Here is a 12608-nt window from a genome sequence, read left to right as displayed (position 1 = left end):
ATGAGTAAGAGGCTGATTCAGAGCCGAGACGCCGCTCCACAGACGAGGAGCGGTGTCTGTTTTCACAGTGGGCGGGGATAAAGGGGGGGGGTCACAATAGGGGGGTGGCCACACAGAAGTCACGTGACTTACGGGAGGCTTGAGCTGATTCAGACATGTAGATATGGAAGCATGGGACGAGATTACAAATTCAAAAACTAATTAAATAACTGGAAATGTTCCACGGGCAAGTACTGAAGCTAGCTATTAAAGTGAAAAAGCTAATTACGTGTTATGTAAGATGTTTTTTCTCGAAGTGTGTGCATGCTCACCAGAGCTTGCATGCTTACAATTCAGGGCCACCGTTTCATTAAGGATTCACACTTTTAGAGTATTGGACTGCTGCTATAAATTTCCATGTGATAATAAGCAGCTTCATTGAGCTGTCATTTGTGGCCAGGTCGCTTCTGAAAAAAGAGCTATACAGCTCGGCGGGCCTTGCCTGGTAAAAATATATATACATTTTTTTTATATATAATTTATTATAATTGAGTAAACCACAGTTTAATTGACAGGCATGTCACGCGTGTGGTGGGGTAAAGTGTGGGTATTCCCACTTGTTCTAAGGTTGGCGTGGGAAGAGTAGGTTAAACAAAAAGTATCATAGGAAGAGGCCATCTGGAGCGAGCTTCTAGCGGGGAGGCCCTTCCCGCAGCAGCGGCGTGAGCGAGCAATCACGCGGCTGCGCCTCTAACCCGCACAGCCCATCGTTACACACGCAGGGGCTGGTGACATTGCCAGTTGATGGCTCACAGACGAGGCTCGTTGTGTTACTCTGCACGCAGCTCATTTCCTTTCAGGAGCTCGCGCAAAGAAGCGACTTTCCAGTTCGCTGAGCCGCAAAGGCTCGTAAGTGACATCACAAACGGTGACCACGTTGGCCGGTTTCCCTGTCTTCCGAACGCGAGTAGCAGGGCCATTCACACTGAATGCGGACAGCGTGTAAGGACGAATTCCAGACTACTGGGTGCCACAGTGGTAAGATGTTAACTCCCTTGCCTGGTATACCGGAGGTCGTGGATTCGATCCCGATGCTGACGCCTGTACATTTGGAGTTTGTGTGTGTCTCTCCCCGTGGTAACGTTGATTTTTCCCCCCAGGATCCTCCGGTTTTTCCCTCCGCATTTAGAAACATGCGTTAAAGAGTATTAGGCTGCGATGATAAACCACTTCGTTAAGCAAAAATGTGTGGCCAGGTCGCTTCTGAATTAGAGCTTCATAGCTCAGTGGGCCTTACCTGGTGAAAAAAAAAATAGATTCAAGCTTTTAGTTTACTACTTGTGTAAATCGAATACTATCCGTGCAAAAATAAAAATAGACACCCGAATTTTAATGTCACTCGGTCAAAGGCAATTATTTTATAGCAAGCAAGACGCTGCATACAGTAAACATATATATGCAGAAATGTGGATAAATAGGGTGGGCCAAAAGTCAGGACACAGGGTTATTATATTTATTTAACAAATCGTATAGGATAAGTTAATTTGTTTTAACGCATGTTCAAACTCCCTTCCATTAATGCATTAATTCTCTTTTGAAATTAAGTCAGGATTAATTTTTTTATGGTTGCAGTTGTGTAATCTTTGAACATTCATCAAATATATGTTGTTGTCTCAATTAATTCATTCTGAGTTCTTGGTCGAGTGTTGTTTGTACGATGAATTTCTTTCGCACCGTACGTAGCCAACCGTGCTAATCGGAGGTGCGGGTGGAAGGACAACAAACTAAACACAAAAAACAGCTCTAAAGAAACGAGTTTTCAATCCGGATGATTTAAAAGTGCAGAGCTCCTAATGTCGGAAGGAAGAGCGTTCCAGACGGCCGCAGAAGCGCATCTAAAAGCGCGCGATGCGGTGACCGCCTTTGTTCGATGGCCAGCCAGAAGTCGCTACTGCGATGATGATAGGAGTGTGCAGTGATGGTTTATGCTTCTTGACGAGATCAGCGAGGTATCGTGGTTCACTTGTGGCAAGCACTTTGTGTGTAATGTGTGCGACCTTACAATGCATTCGTTCGGCAACCGGAAGTCAATGCTGCCCAGCGAGCACTGGACGGACATTGTAGACGTCACCTGAAACAAAATAAGACGGAAACCGATATGAATAACGATAATAAATACAAATATTAACTTTAAAAAATAAACAATTACACGTTCGATACGTTTAACGCCATTGGTGAAATAAATGAAATAAACCTAATGTGTCCTGACTTATAAAGTGATGGAACCCTGTGAGTATAAATGGGCAAAATGCGGCAACAACACATTCCTGCGGAGGGAGCTGGTAGAAATGTTGGGTTGCTCGGTCAACGGCGGCGTGGTGTATTCCGCAAATATGGCCGACTGTGAGGGCGGGCACAAGCCGGCGTGAGTAGGTTAAACGTTGAGTTTTATAAGGGCACCACGGGGTGGCCAGCCCCTCCCCACCCAGCCCCACCCCTCCCATGCAGCACCCAGCCCCACCCTCCCCACCCAGCCCCTCCCCACCCTCCTCTCTCCACCCAGCCCCACCCTTCCAATTTTTGGATGCACGACGGACGGACAGAATAATCCCCTGTGGGCTGGTGTAACCAGGAGGTTCCTACCAGTACAAATGGGCTCGCGTGTCTCAAGTGCTCAACGACCGATTCGACGTCTCTCTTGCATTTTCAGGCCTCTATCGCCATCATCTGGTCGATACCCTTTCGTGACCCAAACACAATCGCACCTCGCCTCCTGGCTCTGTCGTTCCTCCTCCTCGCAGACATCAGTGGCGTAACCACCAACCCCATGGTCAGAACATCACCGGGATGATGCGCATCACCGCCTTCATGAATGACAGAGATGCATAGAGACCAATAGAGACGTGTAGAGATGCATAAAGACACATACAGATACAGAGAGACACATAGAGATGCATTAAAGACACGGGTCACAGTCGTGCGATTGTGTCCATGCAACACAAACTATGGACCACACAGCAGTCCCACTGTGGTCTGCGATCATTCAACGGAAGAGGAACAGAAGAGCGACACGAACTCAGCTGAAGCCCTCTCGTCGCGGCTAGGAGACCTCGACATTGGCATTTAGCTCCTGGACCAGATTGCTGCCACCATCATGCACTCGGTTAGAATAAACTCTGGTCAGTGAGACAGCGAGAAGCACTGGTGACGGATACAACTGAGTGGCTCAGAGGTCCAGGGCACTGAGCCACCACCGATGAGTCCTGGGTTCGAATCCGAGTTTCAGCCACTGTTCGTTTTCAAGTGTAGCGAACTGACAGTCTCATCTCAGGTGGTCACCAATGACTGCAAAGACAAAGATCTCCCGTGTAGCCTAAACAGACTGAAGGGGCAAGTGCTGTTAGCGAGCAGCACATATGAAGGCCTGCACGGTACACGAGGGGGTGGATGGCCAGCACCACACTCGACCGCCTTTGCCTCCTTAGTGGCAATGTTTACACACCGCATCAGGTACTTATTTGAGGCTGAGTCAACCTAGGGCAGGCCCAGGACCGCTTCAGGTTATCGTCATTGCACCACCAACAACATCACCACCACAACAAGAACACAACCACAACACAACACCAACAGCACCACTAACAACACCACCAACAAAACTCCAACACAAGCACCACGCCCGACCGCCTTTGGCTCCCTAATGGCATATGGTACTTATTTGAGGCTGAGTCTACCTAGGGGAGGCCCAGGACCGGTTCAGATAATCGTCACTGATGTTGGTGGCAGTGAGCGGGAATTGATCTCGGGTCGCCGGGTTCGTAGCGCAGCGCGCTCACCCCGACACTACCGCTCACCACCAATGACTGCTCGCACACACACGCACACGAAAACCCGTCACGTGAAGGTTATTACAGTTCCGAACTTAATTAGCATGAATCCCAGCTCTGAGAATGAAAAGTTATCGCTTTGAACTGACGAACATCAACAGCCGTATGCAGCGGTGTGGCAGGGAAGTGCTGCCCTCTACTGTTGTGTGGGTCACACGGCGTCACAAAAAGTCAGACCCCCCCTCAAATATGACGTCACAAAGCTCTGCCCCCCCCCAACCATATTTCCATTTTGAAATAAAACATGCTTCAAATCGTTTTTAACTATTGTCATTGTAGTGCGTATTTAATGTGGCGCTGCACTCTGATGTTGTAGGAGTGTTGTCCTAAACCCCCCCCCTCGTCCCACATCGTCACAAATGTCTGACCCCCCCTCCTAGGTGCGTGACGTCATTTATGGACGGCCCCTTAGTAGGTCTGCGATACCCACTTCCGTGCGCCGTTCTCTTCCCAAGAAGGGTCGCACCGCGTTGCGAGAAACCAGAATTAGAATTTGTCCATCCGACGACCGCGTGACGCCGATGGCACAGTCGGAATACCGTTTCGGGGGAAACAGCAAAAGGAAACTAAAACAATTATGTATTTACTGTCCTGTGTATTGAACTTCTTTCGCACCGCGTGGTGTTCAGCGTTGCGGGAGAAGGACGATGAACCAAACACAAAACAGTCAGTTCTGAAGTCGGGTTTTGAATCTTACAACAACAAATATAAAGACATCATTCAAGCAATCCTTCATTTTCTATGCCTCAATAAAGTGGACTCCTGTTCTCATTACCATGGAACGGGCCATTTAACCCCCCCTTCCCCCGTAACAGCAACTGATCATGTTAAAGTGCCACCCTGCTCAACGAATCGCATGCGAAAGTTAAGTGGTGAATACAAAAAACATATCAAATAATTCAGACTTTGTCTTATCGACAGACCTGTTCTTCACCTGAGGACCGCTGCTTGCGTTGTGGCCGAAACGTCTAGAGAATTATTTTATTATGTTTTATTTTTATTATTTTATTATTTCCATTCTACGTGACTTTACCGAAAGAACCAAGAAGATATCAAATCAATTAACAAAAATATATATAACAATAGAGAAATGGTTACGGGCACATCCAGACACAGTTGTGTCGACAGGCATCTTGATCAGGCGATTCCCAGGGGCGAGTCTATCCAGAGGACAACCACGACATCGACTCGCCCCCCGCAAAGTGGCAGCTATGTTATCGACCCTCGGCGCGGGATGATGGCTTGATGATTCTCTTTGTGTTTCAGTTGTTGTTGTGCGCGCGGTTCGAATCAGCAACTTGTGCAAGGCGAGGCGACAAAGTCGGGAAGGGAGGAGCTGCGTCAAACGCTTGGGTCTGTCTGTCGCCTGGAAACGATCACACACGCGTGCGTGCGGGGCCGTGACCGCCTTTATAAGAACGGAACGGAGTTCGCTTCTCCACGGCTCTTTGCCACTGCACGCCAGAGCGGACACGCAGAGCCAGCTGCCCCCCCCCCCCCACCGACACAGACAGCCCCCCCCCAGCACCCCCATCCCGATCGAGAGCCACACGACAGACATGGAGCCCAGGTCAATCCCAGATGCCGCCCTGCCCCTTGACTTGCAACACCGGGACCCGAAGGACATGAACAGCCACGTGCGGGTGAGTTTTCCGCACTGCAGCCGTGCTCAGGATGTGTCGCTGCATTGTGCCATAATCAGCGTCATCGTTATCAGCATCATTATCAGCAGCATCATCATTATCAGCATCATCATAATCATCATTATCAGCATCATCATCATTATCAGCGTCATCATTATCATCATTATCAGCATCATCATAATCATCATTATCAGCATCATCATCATCATTAGTGTCATCATTATCAGCGTCATCATTATCAGCGTCATCATTATCAGCGTCATCATTAGCAGCATCATCAGCATCATTATCAGCATCATCATTATCAGCGTCATCATTATCAGCGTCATTATCATCATCAGCAGCAGCATCATCATTATCAGCGTCATTATCATCATCATTATCAGCGTCATCATTTTCAGCGTCATCATAATCAGCGTCATTATCATCATCATCATCAGCATCATCATCAGCGTCATCATTATCAGCATTCTCATCATTATCATCATTATTATCAGCATCATCATTATCAACATCATCATCATTATCATCATTAATCAGCATCATCGTCATTATCAGTATCATCAGCAGCATTATCATTAGTATCAGCAGCAGTAGCGGTGGGAGCAGTAGCAGAAATGCATGTATGTTGAACTTATTTCGCACCGTACGTAGCCAACCGCGATAATCGTAGGTGCGGGGGAAGGACAACAAACTAGATACAAACATAACTTCTAAAGAAAAACGTTTTCAATCGAGATGATTTAAAAGCGCACAGCTCCAGTGGCTTCGTAATATCGGAAGCGAGAGCGTTCCAGACGGCCGCAGAAGCGCGTCTGAAAGTGCGCGATGCGGTGACCGTCTTTGTTCGATGGCCATCCAAAAGCCGCCGCCGCTGCTGCGAGGATGATCGGAATTCGCGTGATGATTTCTGCTCCTTGATGAGTTCAACAAGGTATCGTGGTTCATTTGCGGCCAGCACTTTGTGTGTGGTGAGCGCTACCTTACAATGTAATAATTCAGCAACCGGAAGCCAATGCAGTTCGGCGAGCACTGGACGGAAAACAACCTCTGACCACTGCGTTGGACATTCTCAATATCAATTCGTAGACACTCGCGAATAGGCTGAAAACATCTTAATATTTGTGCTTTATTTAAACCCCATGCAGGAGGACCCTCCGATGACTCCTCGTGACATTTGATGTGCGTGCTATTGATACTGATCAATCGAATGTTGTATGTATGTTGCACTTCGCACCGTACGTAGCCAACCGTGCTAACCGGTTGTGATGTGCCACTGAGCTATGTAGCTCGTGTTCAGAAACGACCTAGACACAAATGACAGCTCAACAAAGTGACGAATCACGTGGAAATGTACAGCAGCCAAATACTCTAAACGCGTGACGTTGATTCCAAATGTGGAGGGGAAAACCTGAGGACCCGGAGAGAGATACACTCAGAACATACAGCAGGCGTCAAGGTCGGGATCGAACCCGAGACGTCCTGTACACCAGGCGAGGGAGTTAACATCTCGCCACCGCGGTTCACGCGAAAACATGAACGCCTATGTACGCCTGTTCCATTCCATCCTCGCACTCACGACCTTAGTGCCAGTGGAGAGGTTTGCTCGCCAGGACGAGAGACGCTGCCGCTCATTCCGTCCGTTGTTGCTGGAGAGCGACTGCTTCTAACTGCCCAGTAGTGTCCTTCCAACACCACGCCCGGCTGCCAGCGGTCATGTTTACACACCGCAACAAGTACTAATTTGAGGCTGAGTTGACCTAGAGGAGGCCGGTTCAGATAATTGCCATTGGTGTTGGCCGTTAACAGGAGTCGAACTCGTGTAGCCGGGTTCGTAACGCAGCGCGCTAACCACGACACTATCAATAAAAATACCCCCCCCCCAATTCCCTACTAAGTGACGGTGACGTCATCATGGGGCCTGTGCCAGGCCAGGTGCACTTTGAGGCCACGTGAAGTGTCGAAGGCTCGCTAACAAGAGGTCACGGGACAGGCCCACACGCTGTATTTTCGCCACCCGGCGCTTCGCTCGTTGTTGTGAGCGTCGCTCCTCTGCCCTCCGTTGTTATTGGAGGGCGACTGCCTCCAACTGCCCAGCAGCGTCCTTCACGAGCCTCCTCCACAGAGGCCGACCTTGACACCACTGGTCCCGGTCATCCGCGGCAGGTCCACCTCGGCTCCACATCTTCCTGCAGCATATTAGTCCCTCGCTTCTCCAACCCACGCCGCGCCCATTTAGCCATCCTCCATCTGGCCAAATAGAATCCGCGTGGGCATGCTGTGGCTGGGCATGCGGGCTACGTGACCCAGCCAACGCAGCCTCGCCTGCCGGACTCTAGGAGGCCAAGATGGCCAGACGTGGTTCTGGGCCCTATCAACTTGTGTTGGCTTTTCGGTGGGACAGTGGGAGGATGGGGTAAGGGGTGACACCTCTTTGTCGTAATCTCCCTCTCTGTGTGTGTCCGTGTCCACGTGGCCACGCGGCAGGTGCTCTTCGAGGACGTGTTCGCCGAGCCGGAGGGTTCGCACAGCATCCCCGGCGTGTGGAGGTGCTCCTTCAGGACCTACAACGGCGCCAAGTGGTTCTGCTACCTGCTGCTCTCCGTGCTGTGCGCCGTGCCGCTCTCGTGCTGCTGGGGCTGCGACTTCGCGTGCGCGCAGTTCTACCACGTTTGGAACGTGGCGCCGTGCCTGCGCATGTGTCGCATGAACATGCTCTGCCTGCAGATGTTCTGGTCGACGATCGTGCGGTGCGTGTGCGAGCCCCTGTGCGAGACGTGCGCGCTGTGCTTCTCGCACATCAAGATCAAGGGGAAAGCTTAAGCGGAAAAAGTTGGCGAGTCAACACAAAAAAGCACACGCGCACGCGCGCGTCCGCACACACACAGACACGCGTACGCACGCACACACGTACGCATACACACATACACACGCGTACGCACACACCCACTCACACACACAGACACACGTACGCATACACACATACACACGCACGCACACACGTACGCACACACACACGTACGCACACACACACACGCGTACGCAAACGCACGCACGTACCCACACACGCACACAACGATCATCCGTGTAGCCTTAACAGACTGTATGAGCAAGTTTTGTTCGCGAGCACATATGAAGCCCGGCACGGGACACGGGAGGGGGGAGTGGCTAGCAGCACGCCCGGCCGCCTTTGTTTCTCTAGTGGCGATGTTTACACACTGCAACAGGTTTGCACACCCTGATTAGCACGATTAGCACAGTTGCCTACATGCGGTGCGAAAGAAGTTCAACATAGATACACGCGCGAACACACGCATGAACGCACACACGTACATACACACGCACACACCCTTACCAACGTACACACACACGTACGCACACTTCTCGCGGATGCAATGTCCACGTAGACGGCTGTGATCGGTGCCAGGTTAACGCAGGGGAGGGTGGCATTAGTGGCCTTGGAAATTGAAGGCCCCTCCAAATGGCACGCGACCCATGCGGTGCTGTTCCATCTTGCGGTCAAAATGCATTGCAGTATTGGTGCGCTACGAGACATTTCTCTGTGCACTGTAATAGTTTCGTGATTAAAGTTTATTGCGCCTCCGAATAGCACGGTTGGCTACGTTCCGGTGCGACGCAAGGTGAACGTTCATACTTGCGTGTTACGCAAAGCCACGTGCGGATATTAAACTATCTGTGTTCCTTGTTGAGACTCGAGCTTTCTAATCCGTGTTTCATATTTAACTAAACAAACTTGAGCTGATGATAATCTTCAAGACGGATAGCAATGGGGTGATTTGTATCGGGGACAGGTGCTGCTGGGGAAACGGGGAAGGGAAACGATTGAATGGACAAATAGGGCCGTGCCCAAAATATTCGTAGCAGCCCCGGGCCCCCATGAAGCCAGGGGAGGGAGGGGGGGCTCCACAACATCCGCGTGTGATCCACCAATCCTCGCTGCTTCCTGCACTGCTGAAATGTACAGGCCACGTGAATATCCACCACGGCCCGGCTATATTCAAGTTTGTTTTTGCTCCTCCACCCCACAAAGTGAAATGTAGCAGTTACGCCACATGTGAATGTGTCGTAAACCCACCTCCATCCGACGCAGCCAATGAATGACGTTTTGTCACGTGAACAAAACGTGCCAGTCAGTTAACTACTTCAGCGCCACCCGTGGTATTTGAGAGCAAACCCACAGCCCCAAATTTCAGAGTCAAAACATTGAATGAGACTGGAGGAATCCGATGAGCTATAAAGCTATTTTTCACAGGTGTCCAGTAGGGGCGGGTCAGAACGTTATAAACAACAAACAGTTCAAAAACACGATGGGAGTGCAAAGTATAGGAAAGGTAAACACGTCACGGAAACTAAATATACATTTACAATTGATTTTACGACGTTTCGCCGGTGATTTACAGCAACCAGAATCATCAGGCGATTGCCATAAAGAAGACGACAACTTTACGATGAAAGAATATCGGTCGCGAACGCCTGCGTGATAAATGTAGCAGTCACACGTTGCACCATTGTGACGATTGGTAACCAGGGCAGGTAACCAGGGCTGTGGTGGTATGGGGGGGGGGTCTTGACGGCTTTGTACGGCTTTTGTTTTCAGAGTTGTGTAGGGGCGGCTCCTCGGCTGTTGTAGTAACGCCGCGCTTTAAAATGACGGTTACGTAAATAATACATGGGCATATCGTGAACGCACCTTTCTGCATGCGATGAAATAAAAGGAGGAGCGTATCCGTCGTTCTCATTGGCTGTGATGTTTTTGTTTTTTATCGAGGAGGATGAATGTGCCAGAACACACGTGAACACTCGTTAATTGACTGATAACAACTTGATATATAGAGAACTGCAGAGATTTGGGGGAAATTTGGCACTGCCTGACGGCGTGGCTGCTGCTGAGTTCCTGCTCCTCGGCTGTGGTTCCTCCTCCTGGCGCCTCTGAGTCGTCCCCACCCCTCCCCCTTCTCTCTCTCTGAGTCGCCCCTCCATCTCTGAGTCGTTCTCCCTCTCTCTGAATCGCCCCCCCCTCTCTGAGTCGCCCCCCCCCCTCTCTGAGTCGTCCTCCCTCTTTTTTAAATCCTTTATATTAAGTTCACTTGCTTGCTTGCTTGCGCGCTTACGACCGTGCAAATCTTTCGGTCGTTTTTTAACCCACTTCCCGAGATCCAATCGAGCTGACATTTTGCACACAGACTCGTTGTGTTTGACAATTTATTTTCGTGAAACTTTTTTTCCATAACTTTACACTTTTTAGGAAAAAAAAATTATATTTAATTACCAATTGCTTAATGGTGGCAGGCAATCATCTGACCCATAGGTGGCAGCCATCTCAAGCCAGAGGACGAGAGAACTCTAGCCGCCACGCATATAAAGGATTTATAGTGAAAAACTTTGTTTTTACGGGTTAATTTTTCTGAGTCGTTCTCTCTCTCTGAGTCGTCCCCTCTCTCGCTGAGTCGCCCCCCCTCTATCTCTGAGTCATCCTCCCTCTCTCTCTCTCTGAGTTGTCTTCTCTCTGAGTCGTCCCCTCTGTCTCTCTCTCTGAGTCGTCCTCTCTCTCTCTGAGTCGGCCTCTATCACAAATTGTGGATTCAACGAATACATTCAATTAAAATGCTTTCCCAGTGACCCTACAAGTTCCTAACCATTTACACTGACATGCACATTTGTTGTGGGTTCATTCTATCAGTAATAGTATTATTATGCTCGAGTTTATAACCGACAGTTACATCTTTACAACTCTTACTGCGTATAAAATGACACCAACCCACGTGCTCATGTTGTGTCGGCTGGTAACGCGTTGAAAGACAGCGCCCATTCACCTTTGAGTGAAATAAAACTGCAGCGGGCCGCTAACCACGCGCGTTGCGGCTTTTACAACACAACAATCCGAGCCGTCATCGATCCTCTCCTGGATGAAAGCCTCCGCCAGCTTCCGCTAGCCGTCGCCTTCTCTCATGGACCCTGCAGACCTCTGGGTTTGATCTTCGACGAAGCTCATGGCCCACCCTAAAAACCGCATCCACTGCACAAACCATGGCAGATGTGGATACCCGATGCACCATTTACTTGGAAGTAAATCAATAAAACTCTCCAGTAGTGTGCTACTGTGGTCATTCAGAACAGGGTGCACACCATATAACGACGCAATGCCCCGATCCACAAATACGAAGGAGACATCACAGCGATTACACAACTTCGCTGAAATTGTAGTTGTTGCTCGCATCTACAACATCAGCCCGTTCTAAAGAAGAACATGGACCCTACGTTGTAGGTAATCCATCTACCGCCCGAACACGATCCGAATGACTACGCTCCATCTCTATGCCCTCCCTTGGCTGGTTCCCACTCCAATGTGAGTCTCGAGTACAAGCCCTCATTCCATTTTAGGACGTGTCCTAACCCAGCCTTGCCCGACTTGTATTAGCAGTCAACGTGGAAATAAAATTGAACAGGAGAAGTGACGAGGAACGGCGCTGTTGCTAGCTTCGCCATTCTCAAAGCACGGAGGCGATCGTGGAAGGCTCCTTGGGTGATGCTTTACAAGTTCGTCACAGAACACCCCCGTCTCGAGTCTGCCGGACTGGCTGAGCGATGCCCTCTTAACTTGCGAATCGTTCCCTAAATCCACGTTTTCAGTGCAGAATGTAATTTCAGGTAATCGGAGTCGGTAGGTCGATTTAACTCCGCTTTGAAAACCCATCTTTTCAAACTGAACCTTCCACTCTTGAGTTTGGTCGGTTGCCCCCCTGATTCTGTTTTTGTTTCCTGCTTTTCATGCATTGCGCATTGGGATCCTAGGTTTGGAATGCACATTAGACATTTGAATAATAATAATAATAACTATTTGTTACCAAGGGGTGAGATCTTGATTTGAAGCTTTCGTGACTGCAGGAATCCATATTTTTGGGTTCTTTCGGTAAAGTCACGTAGGTATAAAATAAAATAAATTACGACGTTTCAGGCGCAATACAAGCTTTCCCACCTGAGGATGGACGCTTGTGTTGCGCCCGAAACGTCGTGATTTATTTTATTTTATACCTACGTGACTTTACCGAAAGAACCAAAGAGTAAGGAGTGAGATCCCATT

The 12608-nt window shown here is 49.4% G+C and overlaps 1 protein-coding gene across 1 annotated transcript; it reads left to right on the top strand.

The window, feature by feature from the left end:
- Positions 1–5409: 5409 nt before the first annotated feature.
- LOC144947196 (caveolin-3-like) lies at positions 5410–8329 on the top strand. Its single transcript, XM_078876385.1, has 2 exons — positions 5410–5506; positions 7994–8329. Exons 1-2 carry the CDS (start codon positions 5423–5425, stop codon positions 8327–8329), a joined length of 420 nt encoding a protein of 139 aa, XP_078732511.1. The 5' UTR covers positions 5410–5422.
- Positions 8330–12608: the final 4279 nt, after the last annotated feature.

Source organism: Lampetra fluviatilis, chromosome 44 (assembly GCF_964198595.1).
Source record: "Lampetra fluviatilis chromosome 44, kcLamFluv1.1, whole genome shotgun sequence".
Classification (NCBI taxonomy): Eukaryota; Metazoa; Chordata; class Hyperoartia; order Petromyzontiformes; family Petromyzontidae; genus Lampetra; species Lampetra fluviatilis.
Note: the sequence above shows the minus strand (reverse complement) of the source record. Positions and strands in the feature narration are given on the sequence as shown.

Coding starts and splice junctions, on each gene's coding strand:
- LOC144947196 (XM_078876385.1), top strand. CDS start 5,423: ATGGAGCCCAGGTCAATCCCAGATGCCGCCCTGCCCCTTGACTTGCAA. Junction 5,507..7,993: donor ACATGAACAGCCACGTGCGG/GTGAGTTTTCCG, acceptor GCCACGCGGCAG/GTGCTCTTCGAGGACGTGTT.